At 40.6% G+C, this 14,982-nt stretch overlaps 1 protein-coding gene across 4 annotated transcripts in view; it reads right to left on the bottom strand.

Annotated features, from left to right (window-relative positions):
- Positions 1-6,249: 6,249 nt before the first annotated feature.
- Positions 6,250-14,982, bottom strand: part of UGGT1 (UDP-glucose glycoprotein glucosyltransferase 1) — a 93,878-nt gene continuing 85,145 nt past the window's right edge. For all 4 annotated transcript variants that reach the window (XM_034781979.1, XM_034781977.1, XM_034781980.1 and 1 more), the window contains 3 exons: positions 14,137-14,253; positions 11,780-11,948; positions 6,250-10,764 (listed from right to left, as the gene is read on the bottom strand). In XM_034781979.1, the coding sequence (XP_034637870.1) occupies positions 10,739-10,764; positions 11,780-11,948; positions 14,137-14,253 (312 nt within the window). In that variant the 3' untranslated portion in view covers positions 6,250-10,738. The remainder of the gene's footprint in view (positions 10,765-11,779; positions 11,949-14,136; positions 14,254-14,982) is intronic.

The following is a 14,982-nucleotide window of genomic DNA, read 5'->3' as shown; positions in this document are numbered from 1 at the left end:
TTCCCTGCCTGAAAAACAGGGAAAATACCTACCTCTCAGAGATGTGGTGAGGAATGAATCAGTCCTCATTTTGCAAAGCCCAGTGAAGCTCTCCCATAGAAGGTGCTATGGATTATTATTCGTGCCAATTGTTGACACTACCTGTGGGCTAGGAACAGGACTGAAAGCACTAACTCCTGCTACATAAGACACCAATCAGCCATCAGATGGTATCAATGGGGCCCGGCAGCTGTCAGCATTCCATCATGGTAGATTTAGAATAGACAGGTTATCCTGGATGGCTGTTTGCTAACATGACAGGAAACTTGCACCATCCAGAAACCACAGTGAGGATTTATACGTATTCTGTTTTGTTTCCAGATTCTTAAATGCCGGTATGGACTCACAGCAGTGTCTATCCCTGTTGGAGACTCAGTCCAAGATGATGACCTTCATGAAATTTCTTAAAATTTGTCTGAGAAGATTGACTCGCAAGGGATCTCTCCACCTCCAGTTCTGTGAGTCCTGCTTTCAAGGGCACCCTGAGTATTGTCATTTGTCTATATTTGGGATTAGTTCATTTTAACCCTTCAATCATTCTCGTAATATGGTTAATTAATTGACTGATTATTCATTCTGTCTTGTTAATGATGTGCTATTGAGTAATGATGCACTAATGGTAAATAGGATAAAGGCACATTTTAGGGAGACTTGATAGGATCAAGAAACAAAGGCAATGCCTACATAAGGGGGTTTAACAAAAACAATTGCCACTCTTGTGTGTCCTAGAATAGAGGGTTCTCTGGTTCCATCAGCTGTTAGCAGCACTGTTAGCAATGGTGGGAATTTTTATTAACAGCATTCCCTAAAGCCCTAAATGGTCCAAGGAAGTGGGGAAAGAAGAAGGATGTACAGTATGTTAGGAAGCTTCTGTCTGCTACTGTATCTATTTCATGTAAATGGGAGTTGGTTTGGTATTATGTGCCAAATACACCAGCTAGTGCATTAAGTGTAGGGTTTTGGGGTGGGTTTGTTTTAATTATCAGAGGCGTAGCCGTGTTAGTCTGTATCTACAAAAACAACAAGGAGGCCGCTGGCACCTTAAAAACTAACAGATTTGTTTGGGCATAAGCTTTCGTGGGTAAAAAAACCACTTCTTCAGATGTATGGAGTGAAAATTACAGATGCAGGCATAAATATACTGACACATGAAGAGAAAGGAGTTACCCTACAAGTGGAGAACCAGTGTTGACAGGGCCAATTCAATCAGGGACCCAACCACATGAGCCACACCATCAGGGGCTCATTCACCTGCATATCTACTAATGTGATATATGCCATCATGTGCCAGCAATGCCCCTCTGCCATGTACATTGGCCAAACCAGACAGTCTCTATGCAAAAGAATAAATGGACACAAATCAGACATCAAGAATGGTAACATACAAAAGCCAGTAGGAGAACACTTCAGTCTCCCTGGACATTCTATAACAGATTTAAAAGTAGCCAAGTAGCCATACTTGAACAAAAAAACAACGTAAAAAATAGACTTCAAAGAGAAACTGCTGAGCTACAATTCATTTGCAAATTTAACACCATTAATTTGGGCTTGAATAGGGACTGGGAGTGGCTGGCTCACTACAAAAGCAATTTTCCCTCTCTTGGTATTGACACCTCCTCATCAATTACACTGGTCTACAATTTTTGAGAAGTCGTCTGCTTCAGAGATAAAATGTGCTATTTATTATGTATTTTGATGTGCTGAATTCAAATATGACAATTAAAACAACTGATTGGCTACTGTTTCTAAGATATTTAAGTTTTTACATTTTATGTCTATGTATATTGTGTAGATAGAGTTTTAATCATAAATTGTAAACCTAGGTCTTTTCATGGGTTTATGGTTGCTTTACATGATAATATTTCACCTGTCCTGTTTATGTAACACTTTAAAAATCAGCAAAAGGGTTATATAAATCAAATTTATTATGAAACAAAAGGCAAAAAACTATTCCGTACATAGTTTAGTCCTATTCAGTGTCTACTCGGCGCGTCTTGGCTTGTCTCTTGTATTCATTAAATGGAGCATCTCTTGTCACTGTCCAGCAATAGTCTGCAAGCATTGATGGGCTCCATCTGCCCTGATAGCATTTCTCCATTGTTGCAATGTCCTGGTGAAATCGCTCGCCGTGCTCGTCGCTCACTGCTCCGCAGTTCGGTGGAAAAAAATCTAGATGAGAGTGCAAAAAATGTATCTTTAGTGACATGTTGCAACCAAGGCTTTTGTATGCCTTGAGGAGGTTTTCCACCAACAACCTGTAGTTGTCTGCCTTGTTGTTTCCGAGAAAATTTATTGCCACTAACTGGAAGGCTTTCCATGCCGTCTTTTCCTTGCCACGCAGCGCATGGTCAAATGCATCATCTCGAAGAAGTTCACGAATCTGAGGACCAACAAAGACACCTTCCTTTATCTTAGCTTCACTTAACCTTGGAAATTTTCCACGGAGGTACTTGAAAGCTGCTTGTGTTTTGTCAATGGCCTTGACAAAGTTCTTCATCAGACCCAGCTTGATGTGTAAGGGTGGTAACAAAATTTTCCTTGATTCAACAAGTGGTGGATGCTGAACACTTTTCCTCCCAGGCTCCAATGACTGTCGGAGTGGCCAATCTTTCTTCATGTAGTGGGAATCTCTTGCACGACTATCCCATTCGCAGAGAAAACAGCAGTACTTTGTGTATCCAGTCTGCAGACCAAGCAAGAGAGCAACAACCTTCAAATCACCACAAAGCTGCCACTGATGTTGGTCATAGTTTATGCACCTCAAAAGTTGTTTCATGTTGTCATAGGTTTCCTTCATACGGACTGCATGACCAACTGGAATTGATGGCAAAACATTGCCATTATGCAGTAAAACAGCTTTAAGACTCGTCTTCGATGAATCAATGAACAGTCTCCACTCACCTGGATCGTGAACAATGTTGAGGGCTGCTATCACACCATCGATGTTGTTGCAGACTACAAGATCACCTTCCATGAAGAAGAATGGGACAAGATCCTTTTGATGGTCACAGAACATGGAAACCCTAACATCACCTGCCAGGAGATTCCACTGCTGTAGTCTGGAGCCCAACAGCTCTGCCTTACTCTTGGGTAGTTCCAAATCCCTGACAAGGTCATTCAGTTCACCTTGTGTTATGAGGTGTGGTTCAGAGGAGGAGGATGGGAGAAAATGTGGGTCCTGTGACATTGATGGTTCAGGACCAGAAGTTTCATCCTCTTCCTCGTCTGACTCAAGTGAGAATGATTCTGGTGCATCAGGAACCGGCAGTCCTTCTCCGTGGGGTACTGGGCGTATAGCTGATGGAATGTTTGGATAATGCACAGTCCACTTTTTCTTCTTTGACACACCTTTCCCAACTGGAGGCACCATGCAGAAGTAACAATTGCTGGTATGATCTGTTGGCTCTCTCCAAATCATTGGCACTGCAAAAGGCATAGATTTCCTTTTCCTGTTAAACCACTGGCGAAGATTTGTTGCACAAGTGTTGCAGCGTATGTGTGGGGCCCACCTCTTGTCCTGATCTCCAATTTTGCAGCCAAAATAAAGGTGATAGGCTTTCTTAACCATAGTGGTTATACTGCACTTTTGTGATGCAAAAGTCACTTCACCACAAACATAGCAGAAGTTACCTGCATTGTTCACACAAGTACAAGGCATCTCTGCTCACTTTGGCTAAACAGAAATGTGTCCCTTTGCAAAATCAAACACTGACATATAAGAGAGCACGACACTGTATGATTTCTAGAGCTGATATAGGGCAATTTGTTCAGCAGAGTGATGTAAGCTTCATTATGATTGCATCATCCGTGACTTCTAGGAATAACATGATGCAATTCATATAATGTATGACGCAATACCAGCTTCAGATTGCATCATTCATTGTTTTGCCTAAAAAGCAAGTACTGTCCAAACCCAGTCATAGATTTATTCAAAGATCCAGTCAAAGATGTATTTTAGTTATTTCTGGTTTAAATTGAGATCCCTTCCCTTTATAACTCACTTATCCTCCGCCATTCCCAAGTCAAGGGTCGTATATACTGACCCAATAGCATATCTTGAAAACTAGAGCCAATCAACAATTTTAAGCATCATTTTCGTTCTGAGTGACCCAGAATTAGTAAAGTTTGACTACATTTATTTCAGAAGCATTTTGGCTGTAGAGCAGTGTTATTGGGAGTGGACCACATCCACCCTGATTGAATTTGCCCTGTCAGCACTGGTTCTCCACTTGTAGGGTAACTCCCTTCTCTTCATGTGTCAGTATATTTATGCCTGTATCTGTAATTTTCACTCCATGCATCTGAAGAAGTGGGGGTTTTACCCATGAAAGCTTATGCCCAAACAAATCTGTTAGTCTTTAAGCTGCCACCGGACTCTTGTTGATTTTGTTTTAATGTTACTTCCTTGATAGATATATACAATATGAAAGTCATAATCATGGAGATAGATGGAACTTCTCACACATCTAAGGCTAATGCTATGGAGGACCTGGAATATCAGAAGAGAGTGCTTAACCTGGGCTCATTATGAGGAGCAGAGAGATGACATGTTCATGGCAACCTGTGTTATGAATACTAGTCAGAGATTTTGGTACCAGTGGTAGCTTCTTCAGAATGTGTGGCTTTGTTTATAAATTCCAGAGGTTACAAGTTGTGAATACTGTGGCTAGAAAGGGATGCAATATTATAGGCAGGTGTGGATAGAAGGTGGTCTATTTTTGCATCTAACAGCATTGCAAAAGAATGCTCAAAAGAACCCATAGGTGTTGGAACTAGGGGTGCTATTGCACCCCCTGGCTGGAAGTGGATTCCATTACATACAGGGTTTACAGTTTGGTTCATTGGCTCTCAGCACACTGACTATACAAATTGTTCCAGAACCCCTGGAAGATCCCCAAGACTTTAGGCTGAATTAAGGGCAACTGACCTCAATAGTGAGGGATGTTACAGAGAAATGCGAATAACCCTTTCCTATTAATGGTTACAAGAGGTCAGAGCCTGATTTCCTAGTCCTCTGCTGCAGCTGCTGTACATCAGCATCTTTTTGAAGTTCTGACTTCTATTAACTTCCCAATGAAAAGACTGAGCAAATTTGGAGGTGTTCTCTGCCTACACCGAGCAGCACATTATGCAGCAAAGAGGTTAAAGTGGCAAATTCTAATGTTTACAGCAGTGTAAAGCCAAATCCTCTGGTGTTACTCCAAGCTTACAGCAGTGTAACTGAGCAGAATTTCAGCCAAGAGGTATCAAGATGTAGTATAAGCTGCATTGTCAAACTGACCTTTTGAGTCTACCATAGGCTTGTGCTGCAGTTGTATTTATTCCGTGCCATGAGACATCAAAACATGACTCCAGGTGATGGTCCATTACGCCTTTCACTGTTTCCCTGCCCATATTTAATGTTGACACTCATATTAATGTGAAGTAGACAGAGAAATCCTCTAAGGGAGGGATTGGCTCTGATTGTTGATGGGAGCTGGAGGCCTTGCTGGAAATTCCTTTTGCGATTGTGCACTTTCTGGCACTGAATGCATTCAGAGTTATTCATACCCATGTAGGTGCCACACCACTGCGCTCACTGTTCTGTCTGCTGGTTTAAATGACACATACATGACCTTTTATATATAGACAGATAGATAGGTCACTTGTAATCAAGATCTGCCTGCCAGTTACCTTAGACAATACAGTAAACTGTGAATGTTTGGTGTCTTAATATAAAGCAGTGCACAGAGCTCTGTTGTGCATACACAACTGTCTGTATATACAATCAATCATGGTGCATATAATATATGGCCAAAAGTTTCAAACTGGGGTGCCTAAAGTTAGGCAGCTAAATAAATGGTCTAATTTTTCAAAGATGAGCACCGGGCGTTCCTTTGGAAGTTAATGACAGCTGCGGATGCTCAGCATCTTCCGGGGGAATAACGTCAGACTACTTCTATAGGTGTCTAACTAAATAGATATAAAACCCTGTAAAGCCAGGTTCCTTGACTTCACCTGCTTAGGCCTGGATGTGATGGAAGTGATAACCATTACAATTTAGAAGCCTCTAAAAATTACCAAATATTTTTCACAACACTCAAATATGAAAACCAAAATAAATGACTTAAACAAGCAGCACATATATGTACTTCTATACATCTATGTACTTCAGTAGCCCTATTAATGAACTCAAGAAACAGGGAGATCTGACATAAGAGACAGGCATTATTACAGAAGAGAGGAAAAACATTTATTGTGTTGAACAGATCTTTTTTTTCATCACAGTACTGGGAAAGTCATTGTAATTTCAGTTCAGGGGACATTTAAAACTCCCGCACTCACATCAATGAGTATCAGCATCTTTACTCTGCATGGTGTTGAACAGGATTACAGGAAATTGAATATGGAAAAAGATTAGAAAAGGCATCTAGGTTTCTTAAAAACTTAGCCCTGGTCTACACTTGGAGGTGGGGTGGGGGGGGGGGGAGGAATCGATCTAAGTTATGCAACTTCAGCTACATGAATAATGTAGCTGAAGTCAACGTACTTAGATCGACTTACTGTGGTGTCTTCACCGCGGTGAGTCGACTCTGCTTGTGCCTCTTGCGGTGCTGGAGTACAGGAGTCGACAGGAGAGCGCTCAGGGATCGATCGCTGGCTGCCGATCTGGATGGATTCTTCCCTTTGTTAATGTCCTTTCTCTTGCTTCCCCATCCCCACCCAAGTCCCAATAGCAGAGTGCAAAAGCTCATCAAGAATTTTTTTTACACTTCTCCACCATTTCTATTTTTGTACTTTGGAATAGAAGGGTAGTCAAAGCTTCCTTTAAAGGAAAACTGTAACCCATTTCTCACTGATGTCTGTAGGGCAAGGGTCATAGAAATAAACATCACAATTGTGTTTTAGAGGTTGCATAGTGGCTTTTTTTGTGCCTTTAGCAGCATGGGGACCCAGAATTTGATACCAGTTTCAATCGCATTTTAGCAACATGTCACAATTATCCCTGTATAACTGATGTCACTTTCCAGGAGTACAGTCCCAGCCAATCACCTCAGAAATAGCTCTACTTAAATACAATTAAGATTCTGTTGTAGGAGTAAAGAGGGTGAGACATGTTCCCTGGATGCAGCTTTCTTTGAAACAGAAGTTTTTGCAAAAAAACAATTCCATCAGAGGATATTGTTACTTGTAGTTCTGAGAGAAGGTGAATACTTTGCTCTACTTTGTCTCACCTGCAACAACTATAGTTATGGAGAGAGGCAGGGTAGTATTCTAAATCTAGCTGGAGAATTTCATTATTCAGACTGTGTCTGGCACATATACTTCATGTATTGTGACTATCAGAATAAGTACAGAACTTTTAAAATGTACTGCAAAAGAATTGCAGAATCTCTAATATTAAAAGTAGTTTCTCAGTCAGTTCATGCCTGATTATGACTTGATTCCAGGTGATTGACAAGTTTTCCCTCTAAATCAGACCCAGAATAAAGACACAGTTGAATGGAAGAGAATAATCTTTATCAAGCAGAAGGAACGTAAAACTCTCTCAATAGCTTTGGCCAATTTAATAGCTTTCCAAGTTACTAAATTCTGAAGAACAAGTTGATTTATATAGCAATTTTACACTTCACACCTCATTAACTAAACTATTTCAATAATTTACTGTTTTTTTTGTCTTCAAATCATGCTCCTAGGGCACTCACCTCAAAAAACATTGGACAGCCCAAGTCTGTAATTGAAGAGTGAGTGGTTCAAAAATAAATATCCAGCTTGACTGTGAACAAGACTTCATTAGCAGTACCTGCACACAAACAGACTCACATACTGGACTACATGTAATACATTTCCTTTATCATTTACCCTCAAGCCTCTGATTACATTCACAGAATTTGTGCAGCATGGACATCAGTCATTTAGAGAATGTGCGCTCTCCTATTGCCTCCTTGGAATCTTGGATGGATTTTTTTTTTAACAGCACACTAAATCTTTCGTCTTCTGTGCCAGTCTGTGTACATTTAATGTCATGAGTGTCAGTAGCTGAAACTGGGTAATTCTTGCAAGAGTCAGGCTTAGATTTTGTATTAAATGTTATACAAACTTTTGCTTGTGAAAGCCTTTAAAGTTGCTGGAGGTTCCTATTAGCACCTGTAGTACTTGGGCTTCTGATCTTTTTATTGGAAAAACTAGATTAAATTTACACTGCAATGAGTTTAAAAACCATCTCATTTCCCAGCCTTGATTACTATAGCTCTGACGCTCATTTAAGTGTCTGAGTAGTGCATTAAGAGCTGCTGGATAGAAGATACATATATGCCTACAGGCATGATGGAATCTGAACTGAATATCTGGTTGATGAAACCCTGTTCCCCTCACCTGCAGAGCATGGCTTTGGTCATGAGAGGGGGGGTTTCCTCTATTTTGCTAGTGCTAAGCTGCCACTTTGGGGGTTGATCTGCTAAAAGTGCCTGTGAAATATAACTGGCTGCCATGTAAGCCACACACATTGTATCAATTAGTAGTAGGCTGTTTTAAAAATTATAGATGTAAGTGAAAGTATTGGGCTACAAAGGGCTCCAGGGAGTTACACACACTAATTTTCTGTGTCTGTTAACGTAGGGACCTTTCATAGCAAATGTCTGTAAAACTCTATCCCCCTTATACAATGCAACAGTCCTTGGGGCTGAATCCTGCTGTGTGCAGATGGAAAGGGGACATAGGGAGCCATTTCCTCCTCTGTCCAGCACCCAGGAGAATGCTATGAACAACTTCCCTGGTTCTAAAAGTGATAGGATGCATGAGGTGGTGGTCAAAATGAATCAATGAGGAAGGCATACTGCTCTCTGTATCTTCTCTGAACAGACACCACCCATCCGGTTGCCATTGCTCCATTTTATTTCCAAAAAGGATACAGTGGTGGGGAAAAAGTGGACACTTTTTTTTTTTTAAAAAAGTAAGCAAAACTAAAAACCTCTTCCCTCCAAAAATAAATCTGTCCCTTCGGTCACAAAACACTACAGTGAGTTCTAGACACAAATTTAGGGTTATTTGAGCCAATTTCTTCTTTAAAGTGGATTTCAGAGAATTACCTACCTCAAATGTTGACATTTGGAGTAGGCTTACATCATATACAGCTTTTAAAAGAAAATGCTGAAAGCTAAACTAAGACTAATGCAGAAATCCATCATCTTGGCCAGAATGCTAGGGGCCTGTTTCTTTAAATAAATAAATAAATAAAAAAAACCAAATACCATATTTTTGAAAATGAAGACCTAGCTCTTTCAATGCTGTTGGAATATAAAATATGGAGACTTTTCTTCACCTTGGATTTCCATCTCCACAATGTTCTGGACAAAGGTATAGTGCTATCTGATTACAAAACAAATTGCTCAATTTATCTCACCAACACTCTCTTAAAGAAACTTCTGTTTTGATACAGTTACCTGCAGTGGTAAAATGTACACACACTATACCTGAGTAGACAGAAATTGACTTTATAAGTGTGCTCTTGTGGCAGAGCTACTGCCATGGCTTGTTTTAAAATTAATATGTGAAAGAGATTTATTAGAAAATTTACAGCTGAAGAAACTAAGGACACTAATCCTCAGAAGACACAGTTACTCAGAGAAAAATGTTTTCTGTTCTGCGCACTTGAATTAAACTTATTGCATCAAAGCAACTAAAAAAATGTGTGCAAATGAGGAATCCGTTATTGTGTTCCATGTAAGGAGGACCAGGAAGATCAAAGGAAAGAAGGTTGAATGTGAGAACTAACACAAAGCCCTAAGAACTCCAAGGTTTTATTGATGTGACATCTTGTGTTTGAAGAAAAATGAAATTTACATGATCAAAAACTTCCACAGATTTTCATAAACAGCAAAAACATTTATAAAACAATGAACCACAGCAGTATTAATGCCCTACAGATTTGTTTAAAATTTTTGAAGAGTGTAGAAGGAGAAACAGGGCACTTTTAAATAAATTTAGGAGGAAGGGGCAAGTCAGAAAAAAAATCCTGATTTTTGTATATCAGTTGCAAAGTATTGTTAACCTTGTTAGCATATACAGCTGCAAGTGAATGTTTGTTTTTAAATGGTGTGGGTAGCTTTGCACTGAGCCAACTCTTCAAAAGTGAGGAAACAGATACTATGTCTCAATTTAAATAATGAAACTGCTGTTCTGTAACAGAATCAGTGGCATAATGAACAGAGCCTTGTAAAAGATGGACCATCTGAAAATTGCAGTTGCAACATTAGACCAGTTCAAAGCATGGTTCCAAGCTTAATGTAGCCTGGAAAAACTAGCTCCATCTCAAAACACTCATTTGAGGTAAGGACTCATGCTATCGCTGTCCCACCGTTCACTGAGTATGCATTTTCCATGTGCTCTTGAGTAAGATATCTGTGGCTAAGAATCGTGGCCAGCAGTGGTTGTATGTGGCAACAGCTAGATGAACAGACCTGCTGCTTTTCAATGTACTTTGAATTTCTGTTACTGAAATTCTACAATCCACTGTGAGTACTTTCATTTCCCCCACCCAGGTGCAAAAACAGTAACCTTGATCCTATTTCATATGCAGAAATCAACCCAAAGGCAAGTAATAAACGCATACATCATCCCATTCAATTATTCAGCAGTTTTGCAGACATACTGGAAAAAAAACTAGCATTTGATATAAAAATTGTCTATGGAACAGTCTAACTTCATTTTTCCCCATGGATCATAATTCCACATGTGCGCCTAGATCTGTAGAAAAGAAAAAAAAAATAGGATGAAAATCACATTTCCAGGTTGTATCTGTTTGTGTGAAACTGGCTTTACAAGCCCCAGGATTGTTCTCTCAGAACAGAATTACACAAATGAATCCCTTACGAATTGAGAGGACAGTCTGTACACAGTAATCCTGTTGACTTTTGTATTGAATTACATTTTTCTTCAATTGTTGAAAAAATTGAGAGAGGCCCAAATTTGTGAACCTGCACCCAGCCTTAAGTTCTGTGCTTATGTTAATGAATCCCCACCAAACAATTCTCTTCATCTATGCTCTTGTTTTTTGGGTCAAAGTGATGCCCAAATTTTAAATCTGCTCTCAAGTACATTTCTTAACTAATATTTGCAAAGTGCTAATGATGATTTGAAATGTACTGTATATTACCACTATTCAAAATACATTCCAAAGCAAGTACAGACGTATTGCAGATAGGCTTCACAAATAATTTAGTTAAAATGGAGAGAGATGAAGGCCTTTTTGACAGTGTTGAAAATGGTTTAGTTCTGCCTACATGAGCGCTTAAGCCATTGTCTACACTGTGCAAGTGCACCTATTGCTGAAAACTGAGACTATGCAATGGTAGACTGAAGTCTGTGTTCAGCCAAACATTTCCCCATAGTAAGGATGATATTCAACTTCTGAAAAATTCCCATTCTGTTCAGTTCACTTCAGAGAGGCACTTTGTTTAGCCTGGATTCTGTTAAGGCATTTGTCAAGGAATGGGCCAATAAACTTCTCTTCTCATCTACAATGGACTCTTCCACTAAACCCAAATAAAAAGATAGTCACGCCAGCATGCGGTGGCATAGTTATCTTTTGCATGGTCTGAGGTAATATATTTGCATTAAAATGGTCAAGCATGAACTATTTTCCAACACCTGGGAAGAAATTCAGCAGAATACCATTACATACTATGTATATGCACTGTGAGGGCAGCAAACTTTTAGTTTCAATAGAAGCCATTTTTTAAAATGGGAGATTACAATTTACCTTTTCTGTTTTGCTGTTTCATCCCATCTGTTGTAGTAAGGGTTCCTGATTCTTTCTCTTTCTGGAAACGACTGTATAGCTGTTTAACTTCTTGATCATAGTCCTGCCACTCTGGGACAATGCGCACGGCTGCCTGAAGCTTGGGCTCTTTCGTCATTGGATTATTACACTGCAAATGAAACAATTCATTTTTGAGACAGATGACCTTTGCATACATGCAGAAAAGATAAGTCTGTGTTCACTCAGGTATTTTCAAGCTTCAAATCTGCCTGACCTTAAAAGAAAACTGAATATGGGGGAACACTTCCTACTGAATTAGAGTAGTTTTAATTCCACTATCATCAACAACCAATTGAAAGGAAAGCCCTTCTTGCTGCAGCATGTCTCATAGTTGCTGGAGGGAGTACAGGCTAAAGTCTATTCCTAACTCATGCTAAAATTGCTGCCGTGGTTAGCCATGAAATCAATACAGGAGGAAGGGGAAAATCAACGTTTGCAAAATGCAAAAAAACAAAACTGCTAGTTAGTAAGACATGGAGAATCTATGTAAGGTACATATATGGCCCTCATCACCATAGTATTTGACAGCCTGACACAACACTCCTGGGAGGTAGGGAAGTGCTATTATCTCCATCTTCTGGGGTCAGTTGGTCATGCATGCTATCTGCCATCTTCGCCTGTTCAAGACAGCATTATAATCTACCTGTTTGCCCTCTATAATGCAATCCTTTACTTCTTCAGCTTTCCTTGGGGTTTCTTTCTTACTGGCCTCTCCCACCATAGCTTCATTAATCTTCTGCCTGTGTCTGAAGTAGCGCTTCCTGGATTTTGTCAGTCACATCACAGACTGACTTCCATCCTAATGGTTTCATTTCAAAATCTGTCCTTTGTGTAACTCTTTTTAGTGCTCAGATACCCATAGGACCGCCCTAAAAGGTTGTTATGGCCAAGGATGAGCTCCCAACATCTATAAAATGTCTAGAAATAGCCAGTGTCTGTTAGTCTCCCGCAGTCAAACTTCCCATCACTTGCCTTCATGTGGCAGAGGTGATTTTATCGAAAGATGGTGTGATAAATGAAAGGGAGGAGGGAGGTAGCTCCCCTTTATGGACACCCAGCCAGCCAGTTAGCTATAAAGTCCCTTTTAGTGGCTGTTCTCTACTTGCCTTACCTGTAAAGGGTTAACAAGCCCACAGATAAAAGGAAAGGGAGTGGGCACCTGACCAAAAGAACCAATGGGAGGGCTAGAACTTTTTAAAACTGGGAAAAAACTTCCCTTTGTCTGTGTGTTGTGGCTCTCCAGGAAAGAGGGGAACAGGGAGCAATTATGCTATGAGAAGCTTTAAGCCAGGTATGATCATAGATCATATACAGAACTACTTATTTGGAATCCCCAAACGTGAGAGTAGATCAGGAATGTTTAGAAAGATGCGATTAGGTTTCTTTCTGTTTCTTTCTTATGGCTAGTGGACTCCTCTGTGCTAACCCAGATGCTTTTGTTTGCTTGTAACCTTTAAGTGAACCCCCAAGAAAGCTATTTTGGGTGCTTAATTTTTGGAATTGCTCTTTTACAATCTAGCAAAAGCCTAAGTTCCAGATGTATTTTCTTTCTTTTTTGTTTTAATAAAATTGACCTGTTTTAAGAACAGGATTGGATTTTTGGTGTCCTAAGAGGTTTGTGCATATGTTGTTAAATTAGCTGATGGCAACAGCTGATTTCCTTTGGTTTTTTTTCCCTCAGCTCTTCCTTGGAGGGAGAGGTGAAAGGGCTTGAGGGTACCCCACAGGAAGGAATTCCCAAGTGTGCCTTTCTGGTTTCAAAAAGGGGTTTTGCATTTGGGTGGTGGCAGCGTTTACCTTGGGAGTAATACAAGCCTGGAGGGGCAAGTATTAATTTTTAAAAATCCTTGTGGGCCCCCACCTTCTGTATTCGAAGTGCCAGAGTGGGGAATGAGCCTTGACAGGTGGGTATCTGGCACCTTTTAAAAATAACCAGACAGCTCAGGGGAGGTGGAACTCTTCAGTCTGGGAGGGCAGCCTACCTAGGAGAAGGAAAACTTTGATTCCCCCCCCGCCTGCAATCCTCAGGTTAAATTTAGCCTGGCCTAACAGGTCTATGGAAATAAGGTGGGAAGAGAGAGGGCACGTACTCAGTTCAACTGGGGAAAGGCCCCTCTCCCTGCTGTGTGTGACTCAGGGATGCAACCAATACATTTTGGTGAAAGGTGAATATGTCAGCCCAAGTGCTTTCTACTTTTTGGTCAGTTACCAAAGGGTAATGCTAATAGCTCTGTTTCACAACAATGCGCTAATGTATAAACCGATTTAAATCTACTTATGAGCCATAATGGCCTTACCAGATCAATAGTTTTTGCTCTCTTCTTTGAAGAATCATCACACCATGTTTCACACCAAAGCCACTCCTGGGGTAGTGATTTAATGGGCACCTGATGGATCATGTTGTTGGGCAAATCCTGTTTGAAGGACAAAATTTATTAGCGGTATCTACAACAGTGAGAGGAAAAAATCATTTACCTTTAGAACTCCCAAGAAATACCCTCTGAGAAATCCTAACCTGTAGAGCAAAATGTATTTTACACCCAAGCGGAAAAACAGGGGTTTTCTAGTGAGTGAAAGATGAATGATAATGTTACCTAAACAAAATCTATAAAAGTTAGATTCTCTGGAGAAAACCAGAACCCCAGACTGTTTCAACAAACAAACAGTTACCAATTTTAGAATTCAGAATTCAAAATTAAATTTCAGTTCACTTATTATTTGTGAAGTCAGCATATGTGAGGTTTTAACTCCATTTGATAACGGGATATGAATCCAGCTATCAAATGCTCATTGTCGCTCTAGACTAGCTCAAATGGCCATTTTCTTGAGAGAGATTAACAAGAGATTCCTACTTGGTACCACAACCACAGCCCACACCCACAGCCCCCTGCCCTGACTCCTGCACCCCCCCACACACACCCAGCTCCCCGCACCCTCTCACACACATCCAGACCCCTGTCCTGACTCCTGCACCCCCCACACCTCCCCAGTCCCTGGCCCTGACTCCTGCATCTACCCCTCACGCCCCCCCAGCCTCTACCCTGAAACCTGCACCCCCTCACATTCCCACCCCTATCCTGAGAACCAAACAGGAGCTGCCCCAGGTAAGCGCTCCACGCCCCAACCCTGAGCCCCCTCCTTCA

This window comes from Trachemys scripta, chromosome 9, assembly GCF_013100865.1.
Source record: "Trachemys scripta elegans isolate TJP31775 chromosome 9, CAS_Tse_1.0, whole genome shotgun sequence".
Taxonomy (NCBI): domain Eukaryota; kingdom Metazoa; phylum Chordata; order Testudines; family Emydidae; genus Trachemys; species Trachemys scripta.
The sequence above is the reverse complement of the archived record's forward strand: the minus strand, read 5'-3'. Positions and strand labels throughout refer to the sequence as shown.